We start from the raw sequence: 24,097 nt of genomic DNA on the forward strand, positions 1-24,097 counted from the left end.
ATGTTTTATTGCATTACACTCTCTTGCAATGAGCCAAAGCAATCTTGGAAGATAAACAAGTGATGTGTTACATGTACGCTAGCTGGTGAAAACAAAGCATAAGAGATATCATATAATTTATGCAAATTATATTCATAATTAATTATGTGAATATGCAAATTTTTATCAAAAAATTGAATTTTTCATATTTTGGTACCTATTGCGGTCCATAAATTCCTGTTTGCAAATTCTTGAGTATTCTAGATATATTTTGGGTTTGTGTAATATATAACTTATTCAATATCAATTATAGCATAATCAACTAAAGTGTGACATTACTTGTCTATTCAGTGTTTCCTGCACCCAAGAATATAGTTGTGCAAGCGATTCTGGTATTTTGCACTACTTTTCTTATGTTTTTCTTTGATTTTAATTTCTTATGTATTTCTTTATTTTGCATTTCTTATGTATTTCTCTATTTTTTATGCAATGTTTTTCATTATTTTCATATCCTAGAACTGCTACTTGAATTCACAAGTGACATAATATAGAAAGAAACAAATAAAAATGTAGTTAGAAGACAATGTGTATAACATTCATTCAAATACCATACACTTTACACACAAACGAATACAAATTTCAATTTCTTACGTGACATGTGATACGAAAATGTTACGTAACTCCGCAACCGCGGCATGGGGGTATACAAATTTGGTATCAAAAGTTGTGCAAAACTCAAGAGAAAAAAGTCATGAAATGGCGGCGCGAACGCTTCACGCGCAAAAAAAGTTATCGCGATTTATGTACAGGGGGGCCTAAAAGGCCCCCCCCCAGTCTTTTTAGGGTTAAGTTAAGAGTCTAAAAGTGCAACCTACTCATGCATTGTGTACTGAAGGCCCTCGAAACAGCAAGTTTTGTATGTGCTAGTCTTGGCATGGAGACACATTTGCTGATCAAAGTTTCAGTCAGGGTCTGTGCCTGCAGACTATTACGTTTGAGTTACAGAGTACATCTTCAACTCGAAGTAGCAATAATGCTGAGATTTCAATTGGAGAGTAATTGTCCGTTTATTGGCGGCACTCGCAGCACTTATATGCGCAGGCGAAATACTTCAGAGCAACAGCTATAAAAGTGTTTTTCACCGAAATGTCAAAACACTTCGCCTTTTTTTCGCGCACAGGGTGAATTACGAATCCACGAGTAGTCATGCTGACACCATGAATCTTGTTTGAGCTGTCGTGTTTGTTGATTGATCCGATTTGATTCCTTAATATGTATAGATCAATCTTGGAAATATCAAATTGCAATGGGAGCACACACTCGCACTGCTAAAAGGGTAAGTATAAGTCAGTAAAAAAACTTATTAACAGTTATTTGGAATTGGCAGTTTTAGTGTTGCTTCTGAATTCTGCCGTGTGTGTGGGAATTCGATCTAACAGGGGAGGGGGGGGGGGGTCATGTTCCCTTATTCCTTATTCAGTTACTTTGCTTTGAGCTTGCTTAATAAGAAAGAATTATGCTTTAGCATAACTATATTGAAATGATTCAAATGCAAGTCCAGATGCGTCCATCTGATTGTTATATCAAGTAGTGTTGATTATTACTTTGTCCACTTGTTCGAATCTCTTTCTTCACCAAAGTGTGAATTTTCCTGACTCAATTTAGGTTTTATAATAATAATAATAATAATAAGAATAAGAATAGTACACAGCAAAAACTGTGGTGTTAACCGGTGTACATAGAGGACCACACCAGTTATTTTACACCGGTGTTACATTGGTGTTAGTTTTACACCTATAGGTGTTAATAGAACACCTTTGGTTGTTACATTTACACTCTTTGGTGTTATGTTTAATCTCTAGGGTGTAATTTTAACACCTCAGGGTGTGGTCCTCTATTACACCAATTGGTGTCAGTTTTAACACTGTAGTTTTTACAGTGTAATGATGTGCATTTATATAGCGCAAAAATATTCCTGGCTGTTGCGCTGCAAAAGCTTCTCAGTGTATACTATTGGAATGGAGAGATATGCCTTTAATTTAATTTTAAGTCATATAAAGTTGTTGAATCCCTAAAGAGGGGAAGTTTGTTCCATAATTGTAGGGCTGATAAAATTGCCTTTCTCATGGTGTGGCTCTAGTCTTGTGTGGGGTACTTGGAGTGTGAGTATATCCTGTGAGCTACGAAGGTGATGGTCATGAGATCGGGATTTTAAGTCGCGAAGTCATCATATCAACTATTAACTTTGCTGTACTTTATTAGATCTATACTCCGTTTTCAAATGTTTTGTGCGTTTGACAAAGTGACACGAACTTGTGAAAGTTCATACTTTTTTTAAAGACCAAATATTCATGGAGTGTGCAGCAGACGTGCATAAGAAAAATACATTTGGATCAATAAAAAATCATGGCATGCATCGAATAAAACGTGCAAAATTTATAGGAGGGGGATTACGTTTTTATTCTTCCGCCGACAATGACGAAATCGATCCTATTACGTTGAGTAAGATTCAAGGATAATGAATGTCTATTTCTTTCATGCGTTATTCCTAAAAAAATAATTCCGACAAAGTATTTTTCAATTTGCACGCTATTCCTTTTCAATTATGTTCAATAATGTAAAACCAATGCTATAAACAAGTGGTTACTGGCCACAGGGTTTTTCCGTGGTTAAAACGCACATAACAACAAGATGGAAATCAACGATTATATTTAAATCACATCACTTTCTACTATACTTCTCTAATCGAAAATAACCACAATCGTGCGAAATATGATGGACAGGAAAGAAAATTAAAACTCCGTAACTGACGCTCTTAAGAATGAGACATTCAGCTTTTGATCACTTTCTAGGTCGATTTGATCATGCAGGAAAATGTTAATAATTACATGCTGAACATTGTGATGCGCAGGCATCCATCATAAAAAAGATGCTCATGGTGCGATAAAAAAGAAAAGAAGAAGAAAATACAAATCAATTTAAATTGTAATTAGTGCATGCAGGGCTGATATAATCATAAATATATACAAAAAGCTATTCATTTGGTTTGGTGAAATCAAACCGATAAGTAAATCCTACATTTTTCTTTCAGTTTGGCGAAAACATTTTTGACACCCTTAAAACTCAAGCGGATAAGAAAGTTTTTTTTATCAGTCCCATTCGAACTCCGGCAAACAAAATTTTATCAATATTATTCGTACGGAAGCGGTGCCGTCAGGAGCCAATATATTTTTCGGTGACAATTGCTCCTGCGGTAATTGCTCCGGTCTCCGTTATTGGCTGCGGTAATTTCTCCGTTAATTGGCTGCGGTAATTTCTCCGGTAATTGCTGCGGTAATTGCTCCGGTAATTGGTCTCAAAGGGCTCACAGGGTTAGAGTTGGTAAGGAGTATATTGGGGCTTTTTTTGTTCAGAATAAACGTAAAGATAGGCTTTAAGCTTTATTTGGTTTAGGAGGTTAGGTTTTATGCTTAGCTTAACGTGCAGATTATCCATCGGAGCAATTGTCGCCGGAGCAAATGTCATGGAATCATCTTTTTATATGACTTATAAACAGCATTTATTACGGCAGTATAACTAATGCAAAATGCCACGCATTGCTGTATTCTTTTGGCAAAAAAATGTAATTAAATATTGGAGATCATTTCTTTTTTCTCAGTAACATGCTTAAAAAGAGAGCATATGGGTTTCTCAAGGTCTCTTGAAAATTATGTAATGAAAAAGTGAAATTAAAAGTACTCGGATGCACTTTTACAATCACCGTCGTTCCTCGTTATTAATTAATTAAAACAGGAACTAGGGTATTCATTGTCGTTTCTAGCCTATTCTAACATTTGCAACGATGAATTGAAAATAATTCATGTTTCATAAGATTAAAACCCCTACTTTTTAAAAAATGGGCAGCTTCTATATGTTTTCCTGACTACCCATGGACTTTTATGAGATAAGTCAAGCGAGGACGTTCGACAATTTTTTTTTTCCTTGACAGCTTGTATACTCTTAAAACAAATCAGTTAAATTGACTAGACCAGTAGTCAGCTGTGATCAAATGATATGACAATCACTGATTTTCACGCATTTCTGACATATATTCTAGTCAGAAATAACTCTGTTCTAGTAAAATATGACTAGAAAATAGCCAAATATGACTAGAATAACAGTTGCACCCAGCTGGCCCTATTAACTAGTCATTTTGACTGATTTGTTTTTAGAGTGTATGTTTTCTAAAAACCCATTAATATGCACTCTAAAAACAAATCAGTCCAAAAATGATTAGTTAATAGGGTCAGCAGGGTGGAACTGTTATTCTAGTCATATATGACTATTTTCTAGTCGTATCTTATTAGAAAAGAGTTATTTCTGACTAGAATATATATCATAAATGTGACTATCAGTGATTGCCATATAAGTCGCTCCCAGTTGACTACTGGTCTAGTCATTTTGACTGATTTGTTTTAAGAGAGTGAGATTAGAGTTTGATCAGGTCTCAGAGTTATTTACTAAGTAATCTGACCAGTCCGGAATACCCGATCCACTGGCGTATCCAGGGGGAGGCAGAGCCGGCCCGAGCCCCTCTCGCCACTTTGAGAAGCAAAATTAAAATTTGTAATGTAAAAATGCCATCAAAACAGAAGCGTGCCCCCTGTTGAAAGTGAAAACCTTTTTTTTTTTGCTTGTAATTTTTTTTCGGGTATACGAAATATCCTTAATTTTGGGTTAAAACCCTTTTTTTGTTGCTTGTCAATTTTTTTTTCCTCCGAAAAATGTGCCCCTTTTGAAAAATCCTGGATCCGCCCCTGACCCAATCTATGATCTGAAAGTGGTCACGTGAGTGTGACTGAGGTATAAAGTGAAACTGCCAAAGATTGTACAGAAATGTCCATGGTCGCGTAGGATAAAGATTAACAATAAATCGCACGCTTGATTTTTACCATTTACTTTACACACTTACATAGTCGATGCAATCAATCGTAAAACAATGTTCTAAGTGATTGCTAAGTTTTGTGTTATGCACACGAGCGTCACAATCCATGCAAAGGAAGTACCCCTGCCCCCCTGACGAGATTGAAGACCTTTTTTTGCCCCCCCCCCCCCCGACGAGCTTGAAGACCTTTTTTTCTCCTTTTGCTTGTCAATTTTTTTGTTTTGTTCGAAATCCTATATTTTTGGTTGAAGACCCTTTTTTTTTTGCGTGTCAATTTTTTTTTCTGGTACGAAATCCTTTATTTGTGATTGAAGACCGTTTTATAATATATCTGTAAAGCGCTTAGAAACGTCGTTCCGATGGATTAAGCGCTATATAAAAGCGGATTATTATTATCATTATTTTTTGGGGGCGGACGGCTATGCACACCCCCCCCCCCTGTGGAAAATCCTAGGTACGCTACTGGTTATGCGCCCCATGTATGCAGTGAAGCAGTGGAGAGTGAGAGGGGTGATTTGATCGGCAGCAGACCATGATTCCAGGCTGGAAATAAACCTCCATCATTTGAACCGTTGTGGTATATTAATTAACCAAGCATGTATCAAAACTTTGGCGTACGGGGAAAATTGTCGGGAGTGAGCGAGGAAAGAATGTGGCAATAATTATAATTGATAATTCACATTTGTCTCACATTTAAACTGAAAGAATAGGTGAATTATTGCCCCTGCATGCATGGAATTTTAATATAGCTTCATCTTGCGCCCTGAACTCCATCGATTCCGTCGGCTTTGAATATCCCGAAATGCATCATTCAGCTCTCTCAAACACGTAGTCTTACAAATTATACACTATAAAATTACTTCATTTGCAATTGGTGGTATCGTTGGCTGCATCAAATTAGAATGATACACAATATAATAATACTTCATTCTATCAAGTACTTGAATTTCATTTTAATGATTTATTATTGACTGAAAAAGATATTTTTCGGCACATCTGTTGGAAAATGAATAAACGGTATAATAGTCAGTCATTGGTTGATCTCAAGGGTCTCGAAAACAATTTCATATTTAACCATATGATAATGTTGATTAAAACTTTGTTTGCCAGAGATCGTATGGGACTGATAAAACTTGAGGTTTAAGGGTGTCGAAAAATGTTTTCGCCAATCTAATTGCATGATGGTAAATTTGTTATAGAAATTGTGCGTTTGTTATTATGACAAGTTTCTATACGAGGCACTGGAGTGGTTAGTACGAGCCAGCCTAGCCCCGGATCCACCATTGAATTATGCAATGCTGATATGAAAATGATGGCGATGATAATGATGGTGGTGGTGATGATGATGATGATGGTGATGATGATGTTGGTGGTGATGATGATGATGATTGTGGTGATTTTTATAATAGATTCTCCGGAAGGTAACCAACAGAAAGTAAAGAAAGGCTTTAAAAAATATCTTGAATATCAGTGATAGCAAAAAAAATCCTGTTTTAATCTCATGATTTATTCTGTCTTGAATGCATAATCATTATATATGGCTGGAAAGAGTATCTTATCCCAAATCATGTGATACCATATTTATGTGGTATGTCTTCACGCTTGGATGATCAGTACACTGTAAAAACTGCGGTGTAAAAACTGACACCAATTGGTGTTAATAGAGGATCACACCCTGAGGTGTTAAAATTACACCCTAGAGATTAAACATAACAACAAAGAGTGTAAATGTAACAACAAAAGGTGCTGTAATAACACCTATAGGTGTAAAACTAACACCACCAATTTAACACCGGTGTAAAATAACTGGTGTAGTCCTCTATGTACACCGGTTAACACCACAGTTTTTTGCTGTGTAGGTGTTCTTTGCAGTGATGACCATTTTGATTTGCACCAAAGTAAGGCATGACTGCAATGAACGAATCCAGATGCCAATGATGTCATAATCCTGCATGAGTTATTTGCTAACCCCTTTTATAATGGGAGAATTGATACTAAAAAGTGTTTATTAAACCATTTCAATGTAAATTACTAAAAAGTTGTTTTGAAATGGATATTAATGCAACCCTTGTAGGATTGTGACATCATTAACATCTTGCAGTCATGCCATACTTTGGTGCAAATCAAAATTTACATACCACCTGATCATCTAAGCGTGAAGACATACCGCAAAAAAATGGTATCAAATTATTTGGGAGAACATACTCTTTGAGGCCATTATTATTTTGTTCATGACATAAATTTTTTTCTTAAATTGGGAATTTTCGAGGTGACAAGTGTTTTTCACAGATTAATTATAGGGTATATATATATACATATATATATATATATATATATATATATATATATATATATATATATATATATAGCACTGATACATTCATATCTACTACAGATCTCGATAATCGATGAAAGATAGTCGCGGTTTCTATTAAGAAAAACAAATATTTTCATTTCTATTTTTTTTTTCGAATGTAATGAGAGATTATCTACCGAATGTGAATCTCAATTCAAATAGGGGATGCGTATCCCCTCTAGGTAACGACAAACCTTCACACTCGATCATCATGATATCATGAAAGATGAAAGGATATAGTTTTCAAAAATGCCCAAAGTATGTCATATAAACGCGGCAAATGTATGATTGTGATTTTTAGATAAACACAGCCATTACACATATCTCTACCCCCTTCCCCCTTCTCTCTCTCTCTCTCTCGCACACACGCATCCCCGCACACACGCATCCTTACACACTCCATCACCCACGCGCTCACCCAAACACCCTCTCCTTTTCTCAATTGCTCCCCTCTCTCTCTCCCTATCGCTCCATCTCTTTTTTCCTCTTCTTCCATCTGGCCCTTTCTTCCTTCAATATTTCCTCTATCTTGTCCTGCATCTTTAAAGTATTTTCCATTTGCCAGTCATTTTGTTCCCGGAAAATTTTTTAATATTAATAGGCCTACACCCGACCGATTATTCACGGATATAAGGTTGGAACTAGAGAGACTGGCCTATAGTGATTTCCACCGTAATTGTTTATCTGGATGCTATATCCGATGTCGCTATCAGAAAAAACCCAGCGTTTTATTTTGGACATTTCAAAAGATTGTATAAATGAGGTTTTTCTTAAAAGATTCTTCATTGACGATCACATTTCGCTATTGGCAACATTTTTTTTTTAGAATGAATGGTGCATGAAAAGTGGAGATGTATAAAAAGAAAAAAAATATTATACCGCAAATGTTTGTTTATAAGTACAATGATCTTTGAATGATACGTTTATCATGGATAAAGTATGATGTAAGATTTTTTTATTCTTTAAATTAGGTTATTAGATTGAAATTGTACCAAACCCACCCTATTTTGTTTTATTTTGACTTAAATTAAGACCAAATAAATTATAATTTCCATTAACATTGTTAAGAGAAGGTCGATTTATCTGTTTTCAAACAAGTCCAAAAAATACTGAGTCTTTAAGATTTTAGAGGAAAGAAAATAAGTTAAGGAATGAAAACAGGGTAAAGAAAATTAGGGAAGTTGTTGAAAATTTTCTGAAGCTCTATATTTAGAAGAAAAAAAATGGTGAAAAGGAAAAGTCTTTTGTTGCAAGCTGATCTTTTAAACTGATAAAGACTGCGATTAACAACGACAATGCATTTAGTTTGAACAGTGGATGATAATTCCGATTTTATTTTAGAAAATGTTAATTGGCTATGCTATACATGCTACAGGAATGGTCAAGTATATAGTAGCAAAATGATTGCCGACAGAATTCTGGTTTGCTGAAGTTACGTTTTTAGAATCCCGATTTTGTTCATGACATAACTCTGAGGACAGTATTTAGGGTCTCATTACTATTTTCTTTGTTTGGTCAAAGATCATTGCTAATATGACTTAGTTACATCTCGACTAATTTGAATCTGTTGATCATTTCGGAATGCAGGCCCTCATTCTGTGGGCTGAAACAAATTCCCTTTTCTCTCTCTATTAAGTGAATGGAAATAAAGAGAAAATATCAGTAATGAAGAATGTGAGTGCATGGACACCGCGGTCCGGCATTTCCAGGATTAGTTATTATCCTATAATTATGATTTTGCTTATTTGATGGAAAATAAATAGAAAGATATTTAGGATAGCAAATTAATTCAAGGTGATCTTTTAAAAGCATTCCCTATATTTCAAAAGATTTCGATTTGATGTGATGAGCTTGACTGATATTGCATAAAGCGCAGACAAAATTCCCGCTCCAGGATTAAGAATTCAAAAGACGAAAGGCAATTTTTGAAGGGCACTCAATGAAAAGGGAAGGCGGTGCCCACGTAAGGGGGCATCCAACGCCAGTAAAATGGGGCATCAATCAATGTTCTTTTTAATGCGACACATTAAGGCCACACAGCAAAAACTGGTTTTAACCGGAGTACATAGAGAACCACACCAGTTATTTTACACCGGTGTTAAATTGGTGATGTTAGTTTTACACCTATAGGTGTTATTACAACACCTTTTGTTGTTACATTTACACTCTTTGATGTTATGTTTAATCTCTAGGGTGTAATTTTAACACCTCAGGGTGTGGTCCTCTATTAACACCAATTGGTGTCAGTTTTTACAGTGCACAGTTGATAAAGGCATCTTATTTTGGTATTTAGTCTACAAATGTGAAAGGGCATCCAGAACATTTCTGAGGGCGTTGTAGACTGTGGGATGGTCGCTAAAATTGTGACTTTCCGTGGGGCGGCAAATGCAACCACGGTTCTTGGACATGATAATATGCATGATATGTAAAATATTATGAGTGAATACATGCAACATGTTGCCATCGCTAAATTCTGCTCCTGACCTCAAAATTAAAATAATAATATGCGAAATCGTTTCATTGATTCGACTGGAAATTCCGCCATTCAACCGACGCGCGCAAGCGTGTACAATGCATGTAACCTCGTTCGCGTTTATTTTTTATTCGTTGTAGAATCTACGATGGCGGATAAGATGTCGTCGTCTTCGTCGTGTTTTGACAGCGAAAATGACGATTTACCAATAGCAAATGCATGCTACATTCACGTCTCACCCAAGGAAAGAGGGCCAGTAAATTTTCAAGTAAAGAGCTAGAACAAATTTAAGCCTTTGCTGCATTTATTGGTGTAGACTACCTGGGACTTCAGAATAAAAATAGCTATTCGTGCAGCAGAGAAGTTTGCGATTGACTTGCATGCAGCCCGGCCAGCATTTCAGCAAGATCCAAACGGATCAAAATAAATATAGATGTACCGCGTTACTTTCAAAAGAGGGGCACACCTCGAGTCGATTTTTAAAAAATAAAATCACTTTTTCATGACAATCTAACTGTTCTTCTTTCTTTCCTTTTCCAGTTTTCACTTTTTATGTTTTTTCTTAGTTCCCTTCCCCCTTTCCTCTTTTTTCCCTTTCTTTCTCCCCCTTTTCTTCTTTTCCTTTTTTAATTTCCCGGTGAACTCCGCCAGGGGGACAGCTTGCCCCCCCCCTGTTAAGCCACTGCTGCCTGGGCCGGGCTGCATGCAAGTCAATCGCAAACTTCTCTGCTGCACGAATAGCTATTTTTATTCCGAAGTCCCAGGTAGTCTACACCAACGAATGCATCAAAGGCTAAATTTATTCTAGCTCTTTACTTGAAATAAATTTACTGGCCCTCTTTCCTTGGGTAAAACGTGCAAGTAGCATATATTTAAAAATATTAAAAAAAAATAAAAAACTAGAGACATTTTCCTTGTCCATCCCACAGTCTATTGGTGTCCATGTCCTGGAGTGGCCATGAATTAATACGAGCCCTGCTCCGTGGGCCCGTGTCACGAATAAATACGGAAATTTTGGTAAATTATAACGACCAAGTGGTTGTTCTCGAGGGGACCCTGCCCGACCGTCTAGCACATTTATGTTATATTTTGTCAATGTTCACCCAGAATAATTTTTGATTCTTTCTATTGGCTCCATGGTATACAAATAGCGAATAGGCATGAGTGCGATGGTACGAGATTTCGCATGAGGTGAAAGAAAGTTGCTCTAGTCAACGAGGCGTTAGCCGAGTTGAATAGAGCGTTTCTTTCTTTCACCGAATGCGAAATCTCGCACCATCGCACGAATAAGAATATTCGCTATTTGTGTTGTACAACGCCTCGGTAATTTCTAGCGAAAATATGAAAAAACAAGAGTTTTTCCCTGCAGTAATCTATGAAAAGGGAGCAAAAATATCGAAAGCGAAAAGCAAAATCCCACAAGCCGGGCCCACAAGCGCGCATGATCTTGGACAGCATTGCGCATTTAGCCAGCGGGCTGTACGCGCATTGTCACCTTATTCAATGAAATCGCATTGTGACGTCACCTCCTAAAGCCGTGCAATGGTACATTTTGGACGGTACATTTAGGATGGTACGTCTTGTGTGCAACGGTACGAATGTGTAACATTCAGCCTCCCATTTGATCGCGTACAACAAGCTAAGTAGGCGTTGTACAATAAGTGATAACGACTGATGGACGTTTTGGAGCGGCCCAATGGCATGAATGGGGAACCCCTATCGAAACGCCCCAGCTGACATCAATTTTCTGACTCACATGCATCATCCCAAAACATTTTAGAGGTATGTGAGTCGTCAAGATTCACAAGCTCTCGGCTCATGAAAAGCCAAGGAAATCAAATAATAAATTCCTCGAAGATGAATAGGGTCACGTGGCGTACTAACAGATACACATACTGCTCTATAATCCACACCGAACATTAATCTGAATAAAAGCTTTCGGTATAAGACTTTGAATAGGTGTTGCTCTTTGCAGATACATATTTCATTTAATCCGAAGTGCAGTAATACATATGGGTAACGCAAGGATACTTTTATGGGGAGGGGGTGTGAGTGTTGTGTGTGTCGGGGAGATGATCCCATAAGATGTAATATTTTTTTCCCATCCGTGTAGAGGGTCAAACGACTCAGACCTCTAGATTTTATCTCTCCTTTTTCTTCTTCCTATATTTTGCTCTTTCCCATTTCGCATTCTTCTCCCCTTTTTCTTGTGATTTTACAACTTGAAAAAAATCATAGGGGTGGTTCCTCCGGACACCCGTGATTCCACCTACTATCTGATACCTCTCTTTCTGAAAGCTTTGGATATCTTCTTACAGATTAAGCTTGTATAGATAATCATGTAAATTGATGTATTGTGGGATGATCGAGGGTTTGTTAATCGTGCTTGATATTGATAGAGGGCTTATGAAGCGAAGGGATATCCTCAGTGGCTTAGTTTACTTTGTTTTATTCAACATTTTTCGATACGATCATGCATATATCCTAATTGCTTTCAATATTTCATGTAGAAATCTCACCCAGGGGCGGATCCAGGATTTTCCGTGGGGGCATTTTTTCACACAAAAAAGATAAGCAAAAATAAAGGTGTTTACTCCGGGAATGATTGTTATTTATGTCACGAAAAAATTGCATGACAAGCCAAAAAAAAAGGCCTTCCCTTGCGTATGTATGGCATTTTTCATTACAAATGTCTTTAAGGCCTTCAAAAGTGGGGTCACGGACCGGATATGTGCCCCCCCCCCTGGATTCACCAGTTGTCACACCAATTATCGCACTCTAGACAGATCAGAGCTGAATTGCAGTATCTGGAATATAGTTGGGTCGAATTAAGTAGTATTCTCTTCGGCACCACCAAACCATGTTTGATCTGAATGAACATAAGTAACCTTATGTATAACACTTCAAGCTTCGTGAAATGTCCGTAGTTCATATTTATACTTCATCATGTGTAGGGTTATTCAATGACATTTGCTTACTAATATGATAAGCAGATTTCAAAGCGAGATATCATTTAAGCATGCCCTACATAGCAGGATGTAGAAATTGCATGACCAAGCGACAACAATAGCACTTCAATAGTGAAGGTATTTGTTGCATTTCTACTTTGAATGCATTTATAGCATATTGCTATTACAATGTACTTGGCACACCATACCAGTCGCTAGTGGACGCATTATTGCTTTCTTGTGGATTTCATGAAGAGCATGTTTCATTCAAAAGAATATATGAATAATAAAGACATCAAAGTTGGTGATTATCTCATTGAATATTAAACCACTATGCCTCTTGAGTACAAATGACCTTCTGTGATTATGCGCAGAATGGAACTATGAACTGGCTTATTGTATAGAACCCTGGCACCGCTGCAGCACATCATTGGTCTAATACGACATTTTTGGAAAAAAAACAAACTTTCAAATATCATCTTGTGACGTGTATTTTGTTTATTTATTTTTTTACTTTTTCACTGCTTACTTTAATACCTACAATGAGTGCTGAATAGATATCCGTTTGTTTCTTAAAATCTGCGTTTATATATTTTTTTATTAATTAGACATGATCATGCTATGAGCATTGTAAATGATGACACCTACAAAGAATAGATGAAAGGAAGCTCCCAAAATGAATCACAGTTGTTTTCCATCTACAACGTTCAATCAGGTAGCGTAGATTTTTTGGCATTCGTTTTTTTTTCTTTAGCTCTAAACACTTATTAAAGCACAGGTAATTTTGAAGTATTATATTCAGAAACTAATCATCAGTAGAGTTTTACACACTATTGTCAGTTTGTATGCCAACAGGCGCGTACGTAAGGGGGGGGGTTTGAACCCCACCCCCTTTTTTTTTTTTTTTTTTTTTTTTTTTTTTTTGCTGGTCTCCCCAGAGGTCGGTCTGGTCAAGGAGTTATCGGGCAAGCGCCTGATAACTCCTTGGTCTGGTTACGGACAGTTCCCCTACCCAATAATGTATATGACAGCAATAATGAACAGAATCTCATGTTTCCGACGAAAAACACAGAAAAAATTTCCGCTCGCTTCGCCTGCTCCATTTTATTATATCGTTTATTTCCGCATGTCGCCGACATGATCACGGTATCGCCATTAACAAGGCCATACATGATTATCATGATGTATACTTATGAATACAAGTGAACCAAGACAAAGACATACGTTTTTTTACAAAATATGTTTTACCAATATGAAAACCAAAATGACGGAAAACGCTAAAATGTCGGTTAGCTCGCTCCGCTCGCTCGTAATAATTTATGAAATTCCATAAGTATCTAGTCTCCTGTTCAAGGCCGTATTATGAGTGTTACGAATAGAAGGACATGTAGCATCGACTAATACTTGATTTACTAACAAACTATTGACAAGAAATGTGTGTTTTGACGGGAAAACGCAAAAATTTCGACTCGCTCACTCAGCTCGCTCGTAATCATTTATGAAATTTCTTAAGTTTCTAGTGTTCTGATCAAGGCCATATCATGAGACTTACGAGCAGAAGGACATGTATCATCAACTAATATGTAATCATTACCAACAAGCTATTGAGAAGAATTGTATGTTTTGACGGAAAAACGCAAACATTTCGGCTCGCTCGCTCCGCTCGCTCGTAATCATTCATGACATTTCTCAAGTTTCTAGTGTTCTGATCAAGGCCATATCATGAGTGCTACGATCCGAAGGACATGTAGCATCGACTATGATACCAACAAACTATTGACAAAAAGGTTATGTTTTCAACGCAAAAACGAGAACATTTCTGCTCGCTCGCGGGTCATGACCGCACTGTTACATACCCCATCCCCACTTAAATGTTATTGTCTTATTTGCAGCTCTGAAAAAAAAGAAAAAAAATCATCACCCCCCCCCCCCCGCTTATCACTTTTCAGAGACTGGGCGGAAGATTAAAAAAAAATCAACACGAAACCCCCCCCCCCCCCTTTCAAAAATCCTGCGTACGCGCCTGTATGCCAATATGTGTTTTATAGAGTGCACAATTATACGGCGCCAGTAAAATCCCTTCCTATCAAAATACACCCGATTTGCATCTAAGAGATGAACGATAGGTCATTATGATGAAATATTGACCGCTCTTCATAAAAAGGCGATAGCAGCGAGTGACCAGTAAAAATATTATGCACCTGCCTTCTTAAAAAACGAAAACAAACGAAACGAATGAGTGAAAGAGAAGTACTGACAGAAAGAGTTTTTTTTTCATCGTATTTTGTATAAGATATTCTGACCGCTTTCAAAAGATGACCCATTCCGGGAGGGTCCTTCGACTTGTTCGCGGCATAAGGTCGTAATATTGCACCCCTTACAGCCTTATTGCGGGAGCTGCTACCGGTTTGATAAATGCATTCTACAAAGAATTGTATGGCGGGTCAAATATGAACAATGAATAATTAAGATTTTGAGTAGAGACGGTAAATACTGCCAGGCATATTTCGAAATATTATTCCCACTTGATTTCAGAGACCAGCGAAATTATTCCCATTTGATTCCAGATGCCAGTATTTTCATATGAATTATTTATGAACAATAAACTGGTCTGCTTTGTGCTGTGGTCCACTAACTCCGTTTCCATAATCAATTTCTTGCTAGATACTGAAGTTATACCACCTTTCGAGGCCTTGTACTTCAATGGATGGGATCTCATTAACCATTCATATTTACTTTCTCAGCTGCTTTTAATTCATATAAAACACTTATCTGTGGTCTGATGTTTTGTTGTTATTGTTGTTTTGTATAGTTGAAGTAACTTCCGAAGGAACTACGCATAGCCATGTGTGTCTTACTTTGTTTGTTTTGTTTTATTTCTGCGTTCACAATACATTATCAAAAATTATTTACATTGTTTGCAATGTATAAAATAATCCATAATGTTTACTACATAAACATAATACAAAATTAGAAAAAAAATGGTTTGGGCAAATACATTTGTACTTCACATTAGGATGATAATAAAAAGCAGCATAAACCAATGAACGCAGGAGACCGCCATTACTCATCCCATTTCAAGCAAAGTTTGATTCCGCAAAGATAATAGGCGTTTGTTTCGTTTGCGATTTTGTAGACAAAAGATTCCTGCCTCACTGCAAAATTATTGGCCAGTAACAAAAGAAAAAGGTGATTTTATTATGGTACTTACTTTTCGCTGACTCTGGGGCCCGTTGCAGAAAGAGTTGCAATCAATCGCAACTCCAAAAATCATGCGCAACTTGATTTTCAACCAATCAACAGCGCGCATTTGGGACTTGTGTTTGATTTTTTGACTTGCGTTTAAACGCAACTCTTTCTGCAACGGGCCCCTGGTCGGATAATGGGTAGACACATTACTCACGATGACAGGAAAAGCAAAAAAAAATGTTGAAATTACTCGACTGGCCTTATGTGGCGGAAACATTGATACGTAACATCACAGAAATAATTATATAGATATATATTTTCCAACAAACTTGGAAGAGGTGGAAGAGGTTTACGGTACACCATGTTTAAAGTCCTGGAGGGACTGAGATAAGAAAAGTGGATGGAATTGGAGGTAAATTGGAAAGGCGATAAAGTGGAGTATTCTTTTCAAAATGAGTCCTTAAAAGGACTGTAAACCAGAAGGAGTGGAAAGCTGAGTAGTAGGCTTGATTAGGTGAGAGAAGGTTGGCTTGAGTCAGCGAATAGTGTAGTATAGCTGATGAAGCAGGAGTTTGTATGTTTGTATTGTGGAAGTTTGTAAAAAGTTGATTTAAAAGTTGTCAAGTTCTGAGGGTTTTTTGTACAATATTTTGGTCAATTGCAGGATACAATATCAGGAGGAATTTGATATATATTTCGACATGTGTTCATCAATTTCATATCAATGTTAAAGTGATCAAATAAAATAGGAAATTTTTCCAACTATCTATTTTCTCACAAATCAGTTTTCAATTTCTCTATAAAACTGGCCGCAACAGAGGTAGCCATCAAACTCTACAGTGTACATGTGTATTCTTCTGTACTTCTTTAATGTGAAGCTGCATGAAATAATTTGCAGTTCGCTGCAATTAGTTTTGTAATTTTGCATGATCAAGAAGTATCTTAAACCTCTCGATCATGCTTCTAGATGACAAGATTTACTATCGGGCCCCCTTGAGGAAATGGATATTCAAACTCACGGACAGCCTTAAATCACGAGTCCAATATTTCAACCACACGACCATTTGCTCCGGCGGAAATGGCTCCGATGGAAGCTGTTGTCTAGCAACAGCTTCCACAAGAACAATCTCGTCCCCATCCCTTCCCTAGAAAGAAATTAGAAGAAAAAATAACTGAAGATAAAGCACAATATAAACATTTGAGAAGTTATTTTTATGTTAGGTTTGGGGTTAGATTTGGGAAAGAGAATCGTGTTGAATCCAGGGTTGAGGATGCATGGTCATTCCAATAGTGTGTGAAATTTACAACGGACCAATTGTCGCCAGAGTAAATGTGGTGGAGCCTTTTATCAAAATGGCGTATAGTGTACGGACCTCATGCTATTGCATTCGTTCTAATATGATCATTTTGTTTAGCTTATTTTTATCAGGTAATAAGAAGCCGTTTTTAAGTTTTCACTGATAAGTTTAGTAGGTATGGTATGAAAAGAACATCTTCAGCGAATGGCATGCATTTAAGTGCAAGGGATCGTATAGCGACTGGGCTAAAACTCTTTTTTGATTGAGCATATTTAACTTCAAACAGAATATAAAATGATAAGCCGTTTATGTATGTGTATGCGACAGAGCATACCGACCAAGCAAGAAAGTTTGCTGCTCTAGTGAAATTTAACAGTTTAAACCAAAATAACTTATAGCATAACAGTACAGTAAAGGGCTCTTTAAAGATAGCATGGTATGTAAAACCGATGTAGGAAACTGGCCCCTCGCAAACTTGCTATTTCAGTTGTAAATCTATGCAGCATAAGCCAGTTCGTAGTTCCTTTCTGCGCATGATCAAAAGATTCTACGCATGATCAGAAGAAGGTCATTTGTACTAAAGTGACATGGCGCTTTAAAATCTAATGAGATAAGCACCAACTTTGATGTCTTGATTATTCATATATTATTTTGAATTGTCGTTTTCATTTACATCCACAAAAACAACAATGCTTCCACGAACGACTGGTATTTCACAGTTTGTCAAGTACATTGTGCAACATGCTAAGATATGCATTCAAAGTAGGAATGCAACAAATACCTTCATTAAGTGTTCATTGGTGTGCTATTCTAGTCACCTGGTCTATTCAATTTCTTCATCCTGCTATGTAAGGCAAGCTTACATAATATCTTGCTTTGAAATCTGCCTATCATGATGAAAGAAATGAAAGGTCATTTGACCAAAATTGCCCATGAAGTAATTACGAACTGGTCTATTCAAACGGTAACGATAGGGGCAGTGTGGTGTAGTGAAAACTTCGTTTGTTGTCATGGTTATTGATGTTTCTTGCCTGTACTTTGATCTAGAAGAGCTGTATTGGAAAGTTATTTTTGTTTTAGAAGATAACAGTGAAAACGGTGATTATTTACTACATCCTATCGGGAAATTGTAGAGGGTGCTTAAGCCAAAAAGATTTTCTCAAAAGTATATTAAAAGAGCGCTTTGAGGATAGTCTTTGTGTTTAGATAATATACATATTTCCCTTTTAGCCAATCAAATGCAAGAATTTTAGTAGCTTGTAACAGCGAGTTGACTTTCACCAAACAAATCCAATACTTATATATTCTCACAAAACAATAGGTCATCACGGTCCTGAAGTTTGGAACAATAAATTTACCTAATATTATAAAACAAGCTGCATATCTTTTTTTTTCTTTTAATCTTTTTTTAAGAGGTATCTTGTATCGAAGTATTTGTAAAACCCTCACCTGCATCCAAACTCAATTCACTTGGCCCTTTTACCCTTTCTATCTTTTTTTTCTTCAAAATTTGAAATAAATATGTGACATCACTTTTATAATATAGATCAATGATTTTTTTCCTGTTATGCTTTTCATGTAGCTATTTTTTCCTATAGCTTCATGCTATTCTCTCAAGCAGTTTGCTTATGATAGTTGGCCACTGCATTTCGATTATTTGTTATTGGTTATTACTATCTATTATTATGCAAATGTCACAAGTTGTAATTCTATCATTTACTTTCGTTTGTTTTAATATGCATCATGATTACTGTGATTCATGGTGTTAAAATTATCAATAAAATGCGGAAACACCTGCTAAAAAGAAATCCTTGATATGATTCTTCCCATAATTTCCTCATAAAATACACCTTGCATGCTTTGAGATTGGCGCCAAAGAATCGAAATCATACACTTTATGTGGGTGTGTATACGTCCTCGAAATAGACATGCGTTTCATGAAACTATCCGCCGCGGCCGCGCTGGCATATTAATTGGCAGACCCATTCTCAGGATTACACGCTATTTCGGTTGACAGTTCATTAGTGAAGGGCAAATGGAATACCTGGGTCTGTTGAAGAAAGAGTTGCGTTTAAACGCAAGTCAAAAAATCAGTCGCAAGTCCAAGATGCGCGCTGTTGATTGGTTGAAAATCAAGTTGCGCATGATTTTTAGAAATGCGTTTGATTGCAACTCAACGGCCCACAGGATACTCATAAAATTGACGAGTGCCTCAATGAGATATACTCAATGTTCTCGGCGTTCTCATGATGTTAACACGTTTTTCTTTTCTTTCTTCCTTCCTTTGTTTTTCATCGAAAACGATTTATCTTCCCACATGCATTATGTGAATAACGAAGAGTTTACAAATTACGGAAATTACCTCATTTCATGTCCAGGTCCCTCCAGACGTACTAATAAATATGGATGACACTCAGATCATTTTGGTGCAAACAAAGTATTACCGTTCAAGATTGCGATGGGACAAATCAAGGGCGGAATCAGGAATTTCTTAAGGGGGAGGGGCAAAAGATAGGTCTTCACTCCCGAATGAAAGAGATTTATGTCACGAAATAAATTTACAATCAAAAGAATAAGAAATGTCCCGACATTTTGCAATAAAATATTATATGACTTTCAAAGGGGAGACTGGATGTACCCTTCCGGATCCATCACTGGGATAAATAATTTCCAAGGTGATTTGGAGACTTGTCAGATGTTCTACGTTTATCCGACATTTACCATAGCAACTGCTCTTCTTAGCCAATCAAAATCTAGAACACTATAGTGAGATCTGACAACTTGAGAGACGAAAATGTTGATGAAACGCATAAACAGTTACATCGATATTGCATAGGAAGTTTTGATTTAATTTGTCACATCCACTTAAACCAGGGGCCTGTTGCATATAACTTTTTACCTGAGAAAACTCTGGTAAAAACTGAAAACTAAGGTTACTTTGATTTCTGCCATTGACTTTAACACAGGGGAAAAACTCCGGTAAAAACAACCTGAGTTTTCTCAGGTAAAAAGTTTTATGCAACGGGCCCCAGAGGATTGATATTTTCTTCATATTTCAAGGCATCATAATATATCTAATCATAGAGAGAAATTAAACATTATTTCTCTAAAAATAACAATGACAAATTAAGTGAGATGAAGCTTAGAAGTTTTGTTTGTCCTCGTCCGGGATACTGGGTAAGATGGAACACAGTGCAACACACTTTTACAATAAATAAATAAATAAATAAATAGATAAAATCCAAGCTTAAAATGTCAGAGAGAGACAGAGAGATATATATATATATATAGAAAGGGAAGGAGATTGTCAAATTCGGAGTGTGGGACTCTAACACACTTGTATAACACTTCGCTGATGTGTAATCAGACACTAATTTTTATTACTCTATACAACCTGCGCTCTACAATAATGCACCATAATTTCGCCGGTTCGTATAAACCAGCTGCTGCTTTAATATGCTCCAGTCATACCATTGAAACCGACTTTAAACCGACCGTTCCGTTCCTTTCAAAATAACCTATCAGCTTTTACCGACGTGGAAGTTGTATACGTTGGTGTGACTGAAACCACCGCATATTCGCAGCGACAGCGTACATATTTTTTAGGGAGGCCAAATGTCAAATGGAGGGCAAAAGAAACATGCGCTATTGACAGAGGGCTATCATATTGCGAAAGGAAATAGCACTGTAATCAGGGGGGGGGGGTTATTTTGAGAAAAAAGAATGTTTTCAATGTTGTTGAGTGTCAATTTAAAGTTAGCGCGTGTTAGTAATTAATACAGGTTCCCTTCCTTGCATGAAATTACTATGTGCGGATATGAGGATAAGGTGTAGCAATGTGTAGTTCTTGCACTGGTATATCAAATAGGATGAATTGAAATGATTTTTTTTCAATTCAACTTCTAATCATTTCTTGTCTTCACCCCCAAGGGTTGATCTTGTCAAGAACAAGAGCAGAGAATACAGACCTATTAAGTCCATTGTCATTGATAGGTTCATGGTAGCATATTAATAATTCAAAGTTGACATCACCTTGTAAGCGTATATCATATATGTCGATTTCCTATGTCCTATATCCCTGTCCCACTCACTCTCTCTCTCTCTTTCTCTGTTTGTCTGTCTCTGTGTCTGTTTGTCTGTCTGTCTCTCACTCGCTACCTCTCAAACGGCGTATTAATTCGCATAAAGTCCATCAGAGGGACCTCTCACTGAAAGCCAATTACTCATAAAATAGAACTTCTCTCATCTATAGATTGTACTATACATTCTAATTTATAATCAATAAAAAAACTATTTTTTTCTAAAACAGGATTATTGTAAACACCTCCTGACCCCAACAAGTAAATTATTAACTTCTCCTCTTTATTTCCTCTTTCCTACAGAACCCATAACAACGCTTTATATCGTCTGGAAACACGACTTCACTGAATCCAGCATCGGAGACAGCCAAGCCATTGCCGAGGTGCCTATTATGGTCAATAGTTTAACTATTTACCTCATCGAGTGGATAATGCCCGCTGCTCATTAAAGCGTGACGTTATGATTAGATGACATCCGGGGACGTCACTATTATTATTGTCAGACACTAATTGGAGGTCGCCATCGTCCTGGATGTCCCATTTTCTTTGACTGTGTTTTTCGAACTCGATTAATTTTAATGACGAATTTGATCTGAGAGTTTCGCCGTTCGTAGCAGGATGCCTAGCTGGTCAAACCACTTGTCAGAATCTCAAACATAAAACATCCTGTCTAGCTCCAAAATATCATTCTATCAGACTTTGAAAAGGAGAATTAATTTCGAGAAATGAATCTTACTTGCGGATGAAATAAATTAATGACAGGAATCGTCAAACAATCCTCGTTATACTCTTACAATCTACATGGTATTTCATTATTATCCAGACAACGTTGCAATGGAAACTATAGCTATTTGGATGTAATGACTCCAACGCTGATATTAGGTAGAATAGACAGTTATTCAAACATGCGGTAGAAGGTGTAGAACAAGGTCGTTGCTTGAAGAGAATATATTTAACCACTCAGCCGCACAGTTGTTCTGTATGCATGGCAAGGAAATCAGGACACAGGAGCCATTCGCTACCCTACCCATTGCACCATTGACACGACCATGATCAGGATGCTACTGACAGATAATCACACCCATGATCAAATGCCCGATGATCAGGGTGAGGGTGAGGATAATCCCTTCCTTTTAATAGGTGGATACTTGCTCGTGGTTGTTGTTCTCGGTACTATGGGCAACGTCACGGTCATTTACACATTTCTTCGCGTCAAGAAACTCCACAGTCCCACCAATCTCCTCATCGTTAACCTCTCAGCCAGCGATCTCCTCGTCGCAACCACCGGAACACCCCTCTCCATGATCAGCAACTTCTACGGTCGCTGGATATTCGGATCTCACACCTGTGCCTTCTACGGATTCGTCAACTACTACTGCGGCTGCATATCTTTAAACAGTCTCGCAGCCATATCGGTGTTCCGGTACATCATAGTAGTCAGGGGTAATGTCCAGAACCAGAGGCTGACCCTCCGCTCAAGCGTCTACGCGATTGGGATCATCCACCTGTATACGATGATCTTCTCGACGCCACCGCTTTACGGTTGGAACCGTTTCGTCCTCGCGGGTTTCCATACTGGCTGTGACATCGATTTCCACACCAAGACACCACTCTTTATATCATACATATGCTATATGTTCTTCTTCCTGTTCTTCTTACCTCTTGGTCTCATATCCTGGAGTTACTTCAAGATTTACCAGAGAGTGAGCCAACATTCGGATTCAATGAGGAGAACTTTCACGCACGTGGCCAAAGAGACAAGCAGCGATGAGAAACGTGTCTGGCTTGAGCAAATGAAGAACACAAAACTACTCCACCAACCAGTGAAACTTCTACGCTTGAAACCAAAGTTTAAACCTAGATTCCACCAACGGAGAACTGCCTCAACCATACTCATTACAATAGCAGTGTTTTTAATTTCGTGGCTTCCTTATTGTATTGTATCACTTTGGATTCTCATAGGAGATGAGAATTCTATATCCCAGTTGTCCGCGACGATCCCCTCTCTCTTTGCAAAGTCATCTGTCATGTACAATCCACTGATTTACGCAGTGATGAACTCCAGATTTAGAAAAGCTTTGCTCAAATCTCTATCATCACTAAAATGTCTCGGCAGACACGAGTTGAACCAGTCAAATTAAAGGTTCATTCCAAGATGCTGTCTGAGGAAATACTCCCCGTATGGTTTGGCGATTGTAAATCAAAAGGTGTGAACATAGTGCTCATTCATGGTAACATCATCGGAAACATTGTTTATAACAGCATTTGTTGAATGAAAAACATCTACAATGAACATAGTACTTGCATAAATCTTTGTTTCCTTACATGTCTACAACTCCTGCTTCAGAAACAAGCGACTGGACTGTAAACTTGATCTTTCAACTCAATGTAGATATTGAATCCTATCACATTTATCGGCAAGAACTGCTTTATTGATTTGAATGGTAAGAAAACAGATTTTGCAGGGTATTGGACCTTCGTCGCTTTAGTAATTTCTAGATAAAAAATTACACCTAGACGGACTGTTGCAGAAAGAGTTGCGTTTAAACGCAAGTCAAAAAAATCAAACGCAAGTCCCAAATGCGCGCTTTTGATTGGTTGAAAATCCAGTTACGCATGATTTTTAGAGTTGCGATCGATTGCAACTCTTTCTGCAACGGGCCCCTAGACTGCCTTTCACTTTCCAATGAAAAAAGAAAAACAAAACAAAAAAGAAAAACTTGGAGTATTTGGAGATAGATGCCAAAGATATAAACCTGACGGACGGTCAGGTCGCCTATTGACCGCATTACTGAGCTTTACGATTAATTGTAGTTAACATTATATACGTGAAATCAATCAATCAGACGTA

General features: G+C 37.3%; 1 protein-coding gene across 1 annotated transcript; it reads left to right on the forward strand.

The window, feature by feature from the left end:
• The first annotated feature begins 1,192 nt into the window (after window positions 1-1,192).
• Window positions 1,193-23,759, forward strand: LOC121431877 (rhodopsin, GQ-coupled-like). The gene is made up of 2 exons (XM_041629654.1): window positions 1,193-1,315; window positions 21,550-23,759. The coding sequence occupies exon 2, from the start codon at window positions 22,296-22,298 to the stop codon at window positions 23,385-23,387; it is 1,092 nt and encodes a 363-aa protein (XP_041485588.1). The 5' UTR covers window positions 1,193-1,315; window positions 21,550-22,295; the 3' UTR covers window positions 23,388-23,759.
• The last annotated feature ends 338 nt before the right edge of the window (window positions 23,760-24,097 follow it).

Source organism: Lytechinus variegatus, chromosome 18 (genome assembly GCF_018143015.1).
Source record: "Lytechinus variegatus isolate NC3 chromosome 18, Lvar_3.0, whole genome shotgun sequence".
Taxonomy (NCBI): Eukaryota; Metazoa; Echinodermata; class Echinoidea; order Temnopleuroida; family Toxopneustidae; genus Lytechinus; species Lytechinus variegatus.

What these genes read in the sequence shown, in the direction of transcription:
- LOC121431877 (XM_041629654.1), top strand. Translation starts at nt 22,296, where the DNA reads ATGATCAGGATGCTACTGACAGATAATCACACCCATGATCAAATGCCC.